We start from the raw sequence: 15,640 nt of genomic DNA, 5'->3' as shown, positions 1-15,640 counted from the left end.
TTGAAGAATACTCTACCCCTACTAATTCTCTAAACAAGGCCTTATTTACATTAAAATTTTAAATCTTACAGAAGATTATCTCACTGCCAGAAAACAACACTGGTCACCAAAGGATGGGATTAAAACCCAAGATGCTATGGAAAGATGCAGAACAGCCACTTTGGGTCCAGTGAAGAGTGTGATTTCAGGTATAAAGAGGCCTAAGATTAGAAAATAATCTAGTGAATGTATTTCTGTGATGTCTGACCATCATATCTGGTTGTCTAATTTGGGTTTTTATTGCTATAAAGAGACATCATGAACACAGCAACTCTTATAAAGAAAACATTTAATTGGGGTGACTTACTTACAGTTTCAGAGGTTCAGTCCACTATCATCATGACAGGGAGCATGGCCGCGTGCAGGCAGATATGGTGCTGGAGCTGAGCATGCTACATCTTGCAGGCAACAGGAAGTCAACTGTCCTTCACACTGAGGGAAACTTGAGCAAAAGAGACCTCAAAGCCTGCCCCCACAGCCACAGTGACATACTTCCTCCAACAAGGCCACCTCCTAATAGTGTCACTCCCTTTGGGGGCCATTTTCTTTGAAACCACCACACCAGTCATGAGAAATACTTACCCAATTTATGTCCCCAGGTTACCACTTTTTAATCCAGTGGCTTGGTCATATTCTTCTATCCCTGTTTATATTAATGAGTTCCTCCATTTTGGAAGTTAATCCTCTAACCACCTGGAGTCTCAGTAAGCTTCATTCAACTATTCTGCCTGTCATTTAGATAAGACTTAAAACGTCACATGGATTACCAGTACATATGTGTGACAATAGGCTCTTAAAATGAGAGCTCATATAATTGGGAATTGACTGGGGTCCACCTCCTAGGTGCTTGCGTTATAGAAACAATATGCCTTCCTAGTGAGAAATCCTGCTACACATAGAGATGAAGGAAGAACTCTTGTATAGCACTTTGCCAGTCCTTGGCTAATGTCCAAGGAAGAGCTTGCCCCAACAGAAGATTTTATTAGCTTATATGCCCCTTAAGCTTATGTATTTTACATATGCTGTCATCTTTAGATATCTTTTTGGTCCTGGCCCCACATTACACTTCAAACAATTTAAACAGAGACAGGAGACTGCAAGTCTGGATGCTTAGGCAGAAAGAATTATGCAGCAAAGATACTACATATTGCCAGAATTTTTTAAGTAAGTACACCAGGGTGATCCTTTTTTGGATAGTTGTTACCCAGGGTCATCTGCTCACCTGGCAGAATTGTTTTTCTGGATAAGAGCATGATAAGCCAGTTGGTATTGGCATCCTCAACAGGCTGTGTCTGTGTCAAAATACATATTTACTCATGACTTCATTCACTCAGGGTTTCCTCTGCTCTCTACATCTCTCCTTTTTCCCCCTTAGATGTTGAGGGTGGGTCTTTACCCAAACTACCCAGGGGTAGTTTGCTGCAATGTGTGACACCAGACTGTAAGAACATAACTTTCCTTGAGAGTCTGAGTGTTTATGAACACAACTGATCAGTTTGTGCAAAGACTAGCAACTGTAGCATCCTCTTTCTGGTTGTTGTAGCCTGTGATCTTGCCTACAGAGGTCTCCTATGGAGAACCCCTCCCCATGTATTGTACCTAATAAACATGCTGAAGTTCCAGGTTGCAGTAGTAGCTGTTAGAGAAGCCCACCTCATCCCAGTTTCACTGTATGTGTGCCTGTGTCTGCCCTTTCTTCATTCCCATAACACCCCTAGCCAGAGTTTTGGTATCCAGGACATGGCAGGATGTTGAGTCCTTTGGGCATATGCTAAGGAATAGTATAGCTGTGTCATATAGAAGATTTCTTTTTAGTTCTTTCAGAATTCTCTACTAATTTGCTAGATCAGCTCCTTCAACAATCCTCCTCAAAACATGGTCAGATCTGTTATAGAAATAGCCCACAATCTGGTACCAATTTCTATCTTAATTAGGGTTTCTGTTACTGTGACAAAACACTATGATCAAAAGCAACTTGAGGAGGAAAGGGTTTATTTCACTTATACTTCCACATCACAGTCCCTCACCAAAGGAAGCCAGAGCAAAAACTCAAAGCAGGAACCTGGAGACAAAAACTGATGCAGAGGCCATAGAGAAATTTGATTTACTGGCATGTCCAACCTACCTTCTTATAGCACCCAGTACTCCACTGCAGGGGTAGCACTGCACAGAGTCATCTAGGTGCGCCCACATTAATTTTAAAAATGCATCACAGGTTTGTCCACAGGCTAAACTTGTAGAGGACAGTTTTCAATTGAGGGTCCCTTGTAGGTAGAGGTTTTCTGTGTCCCAGCAGTCACTCCCAAATAACCACAAGAGACTTAATGTAAATTATAAATGATCAGCCAATACCTCAGGCTTATTACTAACTAGCTTTTACTGCTTAAATTAACTCATTTCTATTAATCTATGTATTGCCACATGGCTTGTGGCTTTACTTGTCCTCCAGCACATCTTGCTCCCTCTATGTCTGCTGGTGGCTCCATTGACTCCACCTTTATTCCTCCCAGCATTCTCAGTTTGGCTGTCCCACTTATACTTCCTGCCTGGCTACCAGTCAGTCAGTTCTTTATTAACCAATAGGATTAATATATATTCACAGTGTACAGAAAGATTATTCCATAACATTTCCCCCCTTTTGTCTAATTAAAAGGAAGGTTTTAACCTTAACATAGTAAAACTATATGTAACAAAACAGTTATTAGGTAAGAATTATAGTTGCAATATTCAGTCCATTTGTATTTAACAAATTTAGAGAAAATATTATTTATTCTATCTTTCTGAGTCCAAAGTTTTGTACCTAATTTACCTTTTATCATAACTAAGGAAAACTATAACTATCTAGTCTTCAACTCCATCGAAGACCCCAGAAGGACATAATATTACCTGAATAAACAGAAAGTTCAGTGTAAGCAACTTTCAAAACTATGGAAATGACAGAAAGAGTTGGCTGTCTGGACAGTCACCCAAGTTTCCTCTATAACATTGGGGTATCCCTCTTCAGCTTACAGGCCTGGAATATTTGACAGACTGTTTTTGTGAAGCAAGGAATTTTGAAAGACTGTCCTATCTTGTCTTGGCTAAGTTTGGCAGTTGCTTTCTTTGTGTCCTGCTGGTCCAGTTTGGACAATATGCTGTCAGCAATTGAGGCAAGGGCAGTTTCTTTCCCCACATGGCTAGCTTTTGGCATAAAGAAAACATAAAGAAAAACTCCATATGGAGTTTCTTCGATGCCCATCATCTTCTCTGAAGCAAATTGGTGCTGCCAGGAGCAGACATGTCTCATTGTCATTAAAAAAAAAAAAAGAATCTGGTGTTGCTGCAGGGAGCTGAGCATAGAGCATGGGCGAGCTGGAAAACCATGACATGGAGAGACAGGTTCTTAATATTTTCTTCTTGCCATTCTGGAACTGATTGCATCGACTAGGCTATCATTCACCTCAGAGACAGGAAGAGTGGGCTTTGCTGGATCCTTCTCAGAAGAATCTTTACAAAGATGTGATGCTGGAGACCTATATGAACCTCACTGCTATAGGCTACAAATGGGAAGATCTTAATATTGAAGAACATTGTCAATGTCCTCGAAGACATGGAAGGCATGAAAGAAGTCATACTGGAGAGAAACCCTATGAATGTAATCAATGTGATAAAGGCTTTTCACCACACAGTCATTTTCAAAAGCATAAAATAACACATACCGGACAGAAAACCTATGAATATAATCAATGTGGTAAAGTCTTTGCACAACACAGTCTTCAAATGATTAAAATAACACATACTGGAGAGAAACCCTATGAATGTAATCAATGCAGTAAAGCATTTGCACGTCACAGTCATCTTCAAATGCATGAAAGAACACATACTGGAGAGAAACCCTATGAGTGTAACCAATGTGGTAAAGCCTTTGCATGTCATAGTAATCTCCAAATACATGAAAGAAGACATATGGAAGAGAAACCCTATAAATGTAATCAATGTGGTAAAGGCTTTGTATGTCAAAGTAGTCTCCGAATACATAAAAGAAAACATACTGGAGAGAAACCCTATGAATGTAATCAATGTGGTAAAGCCTTTGCACAACATAGTAGTCTTCAAATGCATAAAATAACACATACTGGAGAGAAACCCTATGAGTGTAATCAATGCAGTAAAGCCTTTGCACAACACAGTGCTCTTCAAATGCATAAAAGAACACATACTGGAGAGAAACCCTATGAATGTAATCAATGTGGTAAAGCCTTTGCTTGTCATAGTAATCTCCAAATACATAAAAGAAGACATACTGGAGAGAAACCCTATCAATGTAATCAGTGTGGTAAAGCCTTTGCACAACATAGTCATCTTCAAAGGCATAAAATAACACATACTGGAGAGAAACCCTATGAATGTAATCAGTGTGATAAAGCCTTTGCACAACACAGTAGTCTTCAAATGCATAAAAGAACACATACTGGAGAGAAACCCTATGAGTGTAACCAATGTGGTAAAGCCTTTGCACAACAAAGTAATCTCCAAATACATAAAAGAAGACATACTGGAGAGAAACCCTATGAATGTAATCAATGTGGTAAAACCTTTGCACAACCCAGTCATCTTCAAAGGCATAAAAGAACACATACTGGAGAGAAACCCTATGAATGTAATCAATGTGATAAAGCCTTTGCACAACAAAGTAATCTCCAAATACATAAAAAAAGACATACTGGAGAGAAGCCCTATGAATGTAATCAATGTGGTAAAACTTTTGAGCAACACAGTGCTCTTCAAATGCATAAAATTACACATACTGGAGAGAAGCCCTATGAATGTAATCAATGTGATAAAGCCTTTGCACAAAACAGTCATCTTCAAAGGCATGAAAGAAAACATACTGGAGATAAACCCTATCAATGTAATCAATGTGGTAAGACCTTTGCACAACACAGTCATCTTCAAAGGCATAAAACAATACATATGGATGTGGTGGTATTGTGTTCCCCAAAATATTGTGCACCCTAATAAACTTATCTGGGGTCACAGAACAGAACAGCCACAATATTAAACATAGAGGATAGGCAGTGGTAGCACACGCCTTTAATCCTAGCATTCCAGAGGCAGAAATCCATCTGGATCTTTGTGAGTTCAAGGCCACATTGGAAACAGCCAGGCATGGTGACACACGCCTTCAATCCCAAGAAATGAGCCTTTAATCCCAGGGAATGATGGCAGAAAGCAGAAAGATATATAAGGTGTGAAGATCAGAAACTAGAAGCATTTGGCTGGTTAAGCTTTTAGACTTTTGAGTAGCACAATTCAGCTGAGATCCATTTTAGATGAGGACACAGAAGCTTCCAGTCTGAGGAAACAGGATCAGCTGTGGAATTGGCAAGACCTTTAAGATTCATGCTACATATGGGAGAGAAACCCTATGAGTGTAATCAATGTGGTAAAGCCTTTGAGCAACACAGTGCTCTTCAAATGCATAAAATTACACATACTGGAGAGAAACCCCATGAATATAATCAATGTGATAAAGCCTTTGCATGTATTAGTAATCTTCAAAATCATAAGAAATCATACTGCAGAGAAACCCTCTAAATGTAAAGTTTTGCAAGTCACAGTAGTCTTTATTACAAGAGTAAAACTTTTAGTTTATAATTGGTCTGTTAAAGCCTTTGAATATAAAATTAGACTTGAGGATCTGAAAAACCTCATACTGAAAGGAAACTATAAGTGATTTGGTGAGATCTTTAGCCAACACTTATATTCAGTTACACAAAATTATTCTGGAGAGAAAAATCTGATGAGTGTCAACAATCTGTTTAAGCATTATGATGTCCCTTTTTATTTTGTTTAAACCTGCAAAGTCACATGTTCAAAAGGCCTATGAATTTAAGGTAACCCTTTTAGATTTTATTCTTCTCTTCAATTATATAAGATAATGAATCCAGGTGTAAAACTTCATGGATGTGTATTAGCGCCTTTTCTGTTGCTGTGATAAAACATCATGTCTAAGTGTACTTATGAAAGGGTTTAATTTGACCCTTGGTTCCACAGCAATACAGGATTACCATGAAAGTGGCATGTAAACAAGTGTCAGACATGGCAGCTAAAGTAGGAAGCTAAGAATTCACATCCTTAACCTGCAGCATGAAGCAGAAAGTATAAGTTGAAAATGGTGTGCAGATGTAAACTCTCAGGCCAACCCCTAGTGACATATTTCTTCCAGCAGGACAGCATTTCCTAAATCTTCTCAAATGATACTACAGACTGAAAATGATTGATTTCACTGACTTCAAGCCTACATGCTTGATTTTTGTTATATGAACCAATTCATAATGGAGAAAAACTCTGTAAGCTTTTAGATGTCTTAATACCCGTGTTACAGGAATTACAAGAGAAAACTATTCATGAGTGAAAATTAGTTTAAAGATTTGTTTCAATTTTAATTATGCCATGTTAGTGTCTTTGTGTCTTTGTGTGGGTATGTGTATGTGCATTCTGGTTCCCAAGAAGGTTAGACCCTTGGAGCTTCTTGTAGCAGGAATTCTTGGAAGTTGTCAAAAACCTGACCTGGTTCTGGGAATGAACTTGTATTAAGGACTTGGCCATGTCTCTAGCCCTGTAAATATTTTAAAGCCTTTTTTATAACATTTTGATATCAGGATATAGGAATCAACTCATAAAAGAAAAACCCTAATCATGTAAACAAATTGGCAGACTTTAGACATCACAGTTATCTTCAGTTTCAAAAAAAATTTTGTTTCATCTGTTTTTCATTGGAGTTTTGAGGTAAGTAAATTATTAACCAAGTTCACTAAAAAATGATGTGAAGATCACATTGTGGCTTCTATTTTGCAACATTTGAGGTAGATATTAAAGTGTGTTATATGTGTTGCAAATCCATTTAGTGAAGTTTCTTTTGTGGTTCTTCTATTCCTTCTGTGGCTTTTGCTCATCTTCTATTGTGCTTTCATGTAGAGATATTTTCTGCTATATTGTATAGAATGGGATGGCCATCATCTAAGTGGTCCATTTTTATTTAAATATTAGGCAGTGTGTGATTATACTTTTCAAGTAAGGGTGTCAAAGGGTGGTGGATTTTTGTTCCTGTTTTTATTTTTCATATTTTTTTCCAAATTACCTTGAAATGTTTGTTATCCAGCCTGGCTTAGATGTCAGTAATTAGGGATATATTTGAAGTCATGATACTCATGTGTCAATCTTCTGAGTACAAGTCTAAGGGTAGATAATGTACTCCCAACATTTGCTGTTTTGTCAAAACTTTTTAACAATATTAATGTTAAAGGCTTAATATAAAATATAAAAATAACATTAAACACCTCATGTGTATCCAAAGAAACATTCTCATCTATCTGTAAGAGATGTAATAAGGTAGGATAATCAGCAATCAACTGTATATTTCACAATATACTTTGCTGTGCTATGGATATGTATATGTTATTTGAAGTTCCATTCATCTTCATGTCCTCATCAGTTATCCATTTGGCAGATCATCTTGAACTATTGCCTTCTAAGGAAATTATCCAGGGATACCAGATAATGTAATGGCAGTGAGATTTATTTTAAAAAAATTGTTGTGTATGTGTGTAATATGGCTATGGGTTTTTAGGCCATGACAAATATGTGGAGACCAGAAGACAATTTTGTGGGGTCTACTTTTGTCCATCTTCATATGGTGATCAAGATGGGGTCAAATGTCTTATAAAATAGAGACATTTCCAACAAAAAAAAAAGAATCTTATGTTATTAAAACATCTTAAATGCCATATTCTGTAGATCTCTGAAGTGTTTGAAGATGACCTGTATATTTCTGTTTGATCTTGAAAACATACCTAACATAACTACAAGTTTGATTGTAATGACTAACTACTAACTTTCATTTCTTTATATCCTAATTAATTGGTAATAATAACTTTCAGGGACTAGCAATTTGCATTACATTGTAAATGAACTGTTATAGGTACAATAACTTGAACAAGATTAGAAATATATGTATAGTATATACAATCTCAAATTTGCATCAATATACATAATTTGTGTACAATGTACAAAACCCAATCCAATGTAAAATATTTAAAACTAGCAGTTGCCTTTTAAAAGTAGATTCAATAATCTACATTTTTATATTATATCTATATCCTCCCCTTTTTTCTTTTCAGAGTAGATTCAATAATCTACCCTTTTATCCTATTATTTTTATATCTTTTTTTTCAGAGTAGATTCAATAATCTACCTCTTATCTATAGCCTCTTTTTTCTGTTTCTTTTTTTTCCAAATAAGAACCCTGAATCTAGTCTCCTTTGTAACCAAACACCCTAAGCAAAGACAATTACACATAACCCATTGAATGACCAAAAAACCACCCACCCCATCTCTTGGGAATGTGGGCATTGTGTACTTAAAATTACTTCCTGCTGATTGTGGGTGATGGCATCTTTAGGGGATCCTAAAAAGAAAATTTTGTGTTAATTGTCAAGTCCTGGGAGAGGTAGCTGTATCATTTGTTGTCCAGTCTCTGCAAAATGGTAAAGTGCAGGCAGGGCTTGTCTCAAGTCCTTGCTCGAGTAGTCTGTGAGGCTGGATCATCTCAGCTAGCCATCTCCAAATTGTTCTGAGCAGTTTGTAGTCCAAAGCTGATCTTTGGGTGGTGTTTTTCAGCTTAGCGGTATTATCATTGTCCTGATGGAATCATCATTGTGGGGCCCCATCATCTTTTTGGAGACTTCAAAGATCACATTGGGTCAGATTATTCCTTTTCTTGGTAATTTTTTTCCAGGGATTTCCTCCCTTCTTCTTTGGATGCTTATTCATCCAAAGGTCTTTAAATTCTTCAAGATGGTTATTTTTATTTTCCTGAAAAGGCAAAAACAAAACCCTTCCCCAACTCTAACTTTGGGGAGTTTCTAAATCTAATCTTTATCAATTTTGATTTATAGTTTCTCCTGATTTTTTTATTCTTTCTTCCACAGCTGTTCTATTATCCCAAGCAGTGTGGTTTTTTTACAATAGGTATTAGATTCTTTAATTGCTCTGGGAAGGGGTTTCCTTCATGATGGCAGGAAAGGACTGATGAAATTTGCCATGGGGTTCTGTGAGAGGCCCCTTAGTGAGTTTTCTGATGGCAAAGGCAAAGGATTACCTTGTCTGTCCCTTGTAGATTGACATTTGTTAGTACAATGTTTGCCTTTACCATATCTTCTTCATAATCCAGAAGGGAGGGACATTCTGTTGGGATTATTCCTTGAAAAAAAATTGTTTCTAGGAATACCCTTAGGTGACCTTGTTTACCACAACTGAAACACCTGACATTACTATTTTTCTTCAAACCTCTGGAAATCACCTCTTTTATCTAAGCATCATCATGGTCATGAGGTTTGATATTAATTGTATCTTTGATTCATTCCTCCAAGGGTGCTGATCTTGCCTTTAATGGCCTAATTACCCTTTTGCATTGTGCATTAGCATTTTCAAAAGCTAGAGATTCAATTATTATCTGTCTAGATTCTAAATTTGGTATTATTCTATTTACTGCTGAAGATAGCCTTTGTAAGAAATCAGTGAAGGTTTCCTTTGGGCCATGTATAACTTTTGTAAATGACTTAATTTTCTTTTCTACTTCTTTAATTCTCTTCCAAGCATTCAAGGCTGCCATTTGTCATAAAATTAGGGTGTGGCCATCATATAAAGATTGTCTTTATATGTCAGCATAATCACCTTCTCCAAGAAGTTGATCTTGGGAAATTTCCCTACCTCTAGCCCTACATCATCATTCAGTTGTCTTAGCCTCTTATTTCCACCAGGTCCTCCATTGTAACTGTTGACCAGCTTCTAGGATAGCTGTAACCAAATCTTTACAGTCTTGAGGGATAATTTCATTGCAAGTTGACCACGAGTTTAACATCTGCTTTACAAACAGAGAATGCATACCATATGAGACTATAGCTTCTTTGAATCTCCTCAAATCTAACATTTTCACAGGAGTCCTATCAGCTCATATATAGCCTTGAGCATTTGGCAGTTCATGTATGGTTACTGGATTGATTAAGGTTGACTGTTTGAAAGCCTTAGGCTGTTTCTCTGTAACTGTATAATGCAATGCTTAGATTGCTTCACCTTTAAGTTCCTTTGTCTGGGTCTGAATTTCTCTATGATCTGTTTTAACAGGTTTTTCTAAAACTTTTATCTTGGCACTCATATTAACCAACTTTTTTAATGATAAAACAAAAAATATTTATAATCAACATTACATCTATCCCATCAACATTAATTATCCTTTCACTTAATTGTTCCATTTTCAGATGGTCAATTGTATTATCAAACAGAGACCAAATTCCCTCCATTGTAAAAATGTTTCCCATTTTTTAATGTTGGGAAAAAATCTCTTTTAACTAATTTCTCCCTTTAAGATATTTCAATTGACTCACCAAATATGCTAACAATGAAAATTCATATGTGAGACTGACTGCTTCTCTGTAGAATAGCTGAAACCTGAGTGGGTTTCAAGGCAGTTACCTAGTGTGGTAGCAGCCCAAGATGGGGATCCAGGGAGAGCCTACAACTTACCAGGAAAGAGCCCACGTGGGGTGGAGACTCTGGCCACATGCAGCTCAGGCCTGAGCCAGGGCCCACAAGAACAGGCAATCGGCTTTTTCATGAATTCATGCCACAAATGCTGGGTTGCCAGATGTAACAGGAATTGCTAAACAGTCTTATTAATAAAAAAAAATCCTGGAACTAGATGTAGATACAGAAAGATCAGAGAAACAGAACAAGCCAGCCACATTCTTACCTCTATGAAATCCTCAGCCTCAAGAGAGAAACTTTCTGTTCACTCAAGCCTTATATACCTTTCTGTGCCATGCTATCTTCCTTCCTTCCTAGTGCTGCAATTAAAGGCATGTGCTATCATTGCCTGACTCTATGTTTAATATAGTGGCCTGCTTTGTCCTTTGATCCCCGAGGCAAGTTTTATTGGGGTACACAATATATCACCACAGAGAACCTGTTTCTGGAACTAGGCCTGTGGATGTGGAGGTGGAGATATGAAGGGGGTTGAATGGGAGGGGATAAGTTACTGGTAGAGGTGGCTCTTAAATAAGAACAATGCAGTTTGTTCATGGCTCAAGGGTACAGATCTAGGCCTCTGTGTCTGTTTTTGCTTACTTTTTTCTCAATATGTATGTTTGCTATTTATATACAGGAAGGCTCCTACTTTGCTGAATGCATTCATCAATTTTCAAAAATTTTTGGTGGTGTCTTCAGAGTTTATTATGTATACTACCATATCATCAGCAAATAAAGATACTTAACTTCTTCCTTTCCTATTTGTATCCCCTTTATCTCCTTCAGTTGTCTTACTGCTCTAGCTAAGATGCCAATTTTTATATTGAAGGAGAGTGGACAACCTTGTCATGTTCCTGACTTTAGTGGGAATGCTTTGAGTTTCTATCTGTTTAGCTTAGTGTTGGTTGTGGACTTGTAAATTACCTTTATTGTGTTGAAGTATGTCTCCCACATCCTTAAATACTCCAAGACTTTTATCATGAGGAGATGTTGGATTTTTGTCAAAGGCCTTTATCTAGTGAGATGATCACATGGTTTCTGACCCTGAGTTGATTTGTTGATTTACACATACTGAAGCATTCCTGCATCTCTAGGATGAAGCAGACCTAATTATGGTGGATGATCTTTTTGATGTGTTCTTAAATTTGGTTTGCTAGTATTTTGCTGAGAAATTTTGCATCTATATTCATCAGAGAGATTAGCCTATAATTTTCTTTTTATTGGATCTTTGTCTGGTTTTGATATCAAGGTAATATGGGCTTTATAAAATGAATTTGGAAGTGTTCCTTTCTTTTCTATTTTACACAATAATTTGAGGAGTATTTGTTTTGGTAGTTCACATATATCTAGAAATTCACCCATTTCTTTTTTACTCTCCAGTTTACTGGAATATAGATTTTTATAATATGCTGTCCTTATGATTCTTATGTTATTCCATTATCAACTGCAGGATCTTCAATATCACTTTTCATTCCAGATATTACTAAGTTGAGTTTTCTGTGATTTTATTCAGTCTTACTAGGAAGTTGTCACTTTTATTTTTATTTCTTAAAAAAAAAATGACTAACAGCTAGGCATGGTGGCCCATGCCTTTAATTCCAGCACTTGGGAGGTAGAAGCAGGTAGATCCCTGAGTTCAAGGCCAACTTGATCTATAGAGTGAGTTCCAGGACAGCCAGGGCTACACAGAGAAACTCTGTCTTGAAAACAAACAAACTAACTAACTAACTTTAAATTTCATTAATTATTTACAATGCTCTCTCTCTCTCTCTCTCTCTCTCTCTCTCTCTCTCTCTCTCTCTCTCTCTCTCTCTCTCTCTCTCTCTCTCTCCCTGGAACTTGCTCTGTAGATCAGACTGTCCCCAAACTCACAGAGACCCACCTACCTCTCCCTTCTGAATGCTGGGATTAAAGGTGTGCACCCTGCCCCCAGCAATTCCTAATTTATGATGTAAGCATTTGGACCTATAAATTTTCCTCTCAGTATTCCTTTCTCTCTGTCCAACGTATTTTGATATATCATATATCTTTATCTGGACTACAATAACAAAATACCTGATATTAGTAGTTTATAAAATATAGAAACTTGTTTTTAACTGTTCTGCAGGCCAAGGAACTAGTATCAAGATGCTATTAACTCTGTGTTCTTGGCTGTATCCAGGAGTCTTCACGTGATGGAAGGGGCAAAAGCACAGAAGAGACGAACTCACTTTCTGCCTCAAGCATCATTTTTTGTTGTCTTGTTTGTTTGCTTGCTTGCTTGTTTTTTGTTTTGTTTTGATTTTTCTAGACAGGGTTTCTTTGTGTAGTCCTGGCTGTCCTGGAACTCACTCTGTAGATAAGGCTGGCCTCTAACTCACAGAGATCCACCTGCCTCTGCCTCCTGAGTGCTAGGATTAAAGGTGTGTGCCACCACTGCCTGGCTCTTTTTTTTTTTTTTTTTTTTTTTTTTTTTTTTGGTTTTTGGTTTTTGGTTTTTGGTTTTTTCGAGACAGGATTTCTCTGTGTAGTTTTGCACCTTTCCTGGAGCTCACTTTGTAGACCAGGCTGGCCTCGAACTCACAGAGATCTGCCTGCCTCTGCCTCCCAAGTGCTGGGATTAAAGGCATGTACCACCACCGCTTGGTGGCTCTCTTCTTTTTAAGAGATAGGACTTCACTATGTAACTCAGGCTGGACTTGAACTTGTGATCTTCCTGCCTCAACCTCATGAGTGCCTGGATTATATGTGTGCGCCACCATACCTGGGTTCTTCAGCCTTTTGGTGAGGACACTAATCCATTGATAAAAGCTAACTCTTTGAAAATATGCTTTTTCTTCCCATACACTTTCTTTCTAATATTCTAATTTTTTGTTTATATATTTCTGTTATTCAAACAAATAGTTTAAATTTATACTCTTATTTACACACATATTATAATGGTTACAGAGGTTCCTAAGCAAATTTTGTCTTGTATGAGATCACCAACTCAAGGAAGGTCTTGGTAGATGTATTAAAATGAACATGGTTATTTAATGAAAGGGCATTAAATTATTGTTCAGGAAACACCTCAAGTTTCTGGGATAATTACCTAAGGAAACCACATTGAATTTTAAATTATAAGTTTGAATTATGACCTTCATAGCGAGTTCAAGGCCAGTCTTGGCTACATGAGACCTTGTCTCAAAAAGTTTTTTAATCAGGAAAATTCCTTTTATTTCAATGCTAAAACTATTATCATGCTTGAAGGGAAGGGAAGTAGGCCCAGAACTCTGTAGTCCCCTGACTTCAGGAATTCCAGTGAGTCTTGAAGTAATTTTGATTTATAGAAAGCAATTCTAAAATTACTGAACCTGAAAGTCCCACACCACTTCGACTCTTGGAGTAGGTCAGACCCAAACTGTTTTGGTCAAACGCTGCAAAGAACTAAATTCGATTTGAAAAAAGTTAATTAAGGTAATCTTGTTTGAAGCTTTTCTCTTTTGTCAACATAATGTTTGGGTGCTTCTAAAGTTCGTAAGTTACAACTACTTACAGGACCACAGAACTGGGCCGATCATGATACAAGTCTGCAACCCCAGTACTTGGCAGACCTCAGAGGATCACAAGTTGGAGTCCAATGTGGGATACAGAGGAGAGACAGCTGAAGTGAAAGCTTTGTATGGAACTTGACTTTCCCTAGCACATGGCTCTCCCTTCTCCCCAGACCCCAGGTAGAAAGGTGAGTTCTAACCTTGGAAGGACTGCTTGGCGGCTTGAACTATTTATCTTAAAAAAAAAAAAAAAAGCTTAGGATTATTGGAATCTGGGGATTTATAAACTAATAAGAAACATGTTGGTGAGGTGTTGCTAGACAGCGTCAAGTCCTCTAAAGACAGAAGAAATCAGTAAGCTGGAGTCAGGGGAGACGAGGAAGCAGTGACATCCCAGGAATTGGGAGGTGTTTGTAGGACAAATCCAGCTTGGTGATATTTAGGGCCAGGTTGCTTTGAGACAGTTTCCCCGCTATGTTGCCTCCACTGGCCTTGAACTCTAGCTCCTCCTGCCTCCATTTCTCAAGTGCTGCTAGGACTACAGAGTCTGCACCACACCAGGCTAAGGGGGGTGGGACTGGAATGGTATTCCATTTTCTGTTCCCTACTGCTACCTGGGGTCTCCTTTACTCTTCTGTGGATAATAATTACTATGCTGTTTCACTGTCTCTGGAGCATAGTGCTAGACGTCCAGAAGACAGGAAACCCTCTCCACCAATTCTTTCCCATGAACTTAGCCCCCAGAAGCCGCACCAAGATGCAGCCCACCTCAAATAACTAGGCCAAAGGATGCTTTGACAGTCTAGTCGAGGCCCTGGAAAATAGCCTCCGTGGTGGTGCTGGGATGCCACACCAGTCTAGACCTTTCTCTAGGGCACAGAGCAGGCAGGGGAGAAGCAGATGCTGACTCCCGGAATAGCAGGCAGGCTTTCTGGGAATTTGGGGGTAGGAGGTTTACTTCTATTCTCTGAGGAGGGGTGGAAGGGCCTTGGGGAAGGGCTTAAGGACCTGGCATCCACCACTCCCCTGAGCCTCCATTTTCCCACCTGTAAATTGGGCCTGGGGGCAGCTGTCTCCCTAGGGTAGATGGGTGGCTCCAGCAAGATACTGGAGCATTCATGAGCTGTGAATTGCCACCCCCAAAGCAAGGAGCCCTCCTTTGCATGAAAGGGAATCTCTATGCCCACATAGAGTGGAAGCTTTTGTGGGAACTCGTGGTTGAGGGGTGTCAAATGAGCAAGCAGCTGGCCTTAAGACAGAAGTGTTTGCAAGGCTTGGCCAGCAGGCCTGCTTCTCCCCTGGGGGAAGAGAGTGTCAGTGGGTATGCAGTCAGTGGAGGTGGCTCAGGAGGTGACTGGGGGAGGGCTCATCTACACCCAGGAAACAGGTTGGTGGCGTATGTGGTGAGGATCATTCAGCCAGCTGCCTGCTCATTCACGAGTCACATGTGCTCCAATATCACACTGGAGCCTCCCCCTCCCCTAAGGCAAGGAGCAGAGGGAGGAGGGCCTGTTTGGAGGACA

At 38.7% G+C, this 15,640-nt stretch overlaps 1 protein-coding gene across 1 annotated transcript; it reads left to right on the top strand.

Annotated features, from left to right (window-relative positions):
- Positions 1–3,456: 3,456 nt before the first annotated feature.
- On the top strand, positions 3,457–5,892 carry LOC128116817 (zinc finger protein 431-like; the record flags this gene model as incomplete). Its single annotated transcript, XM_052748423.1, has 1 exon — positions 3,457–5,892. A coding segment is annotated over one exon (1,581 nt), but the record flags the coding sequence as incomplete, so codon positions are not given.
- Positions 5,893–15,640: the final 9,748 nt, after the last annotated feature.

This window comes from Peromyscus californicus, unplaced genomic scaffold, assembly GCF_007827085.1.
Source record: "Peromyscus californicus insignis strain IS unplaced genomic scaffold, ASM782708v3 Scaffold_10__1_contigs__length_136768540, whole genome shotgun sequence".
Classification (NCBI taxonomy): Eukaryota; Metazoa; Chordata; class Mammalia; order Rodentia; family Cricetidae; genus Peromyscus; species Peromyscus californicus.
This window is presented reverse-complemented; position numbering and strand designations above follow the sequence as displayed.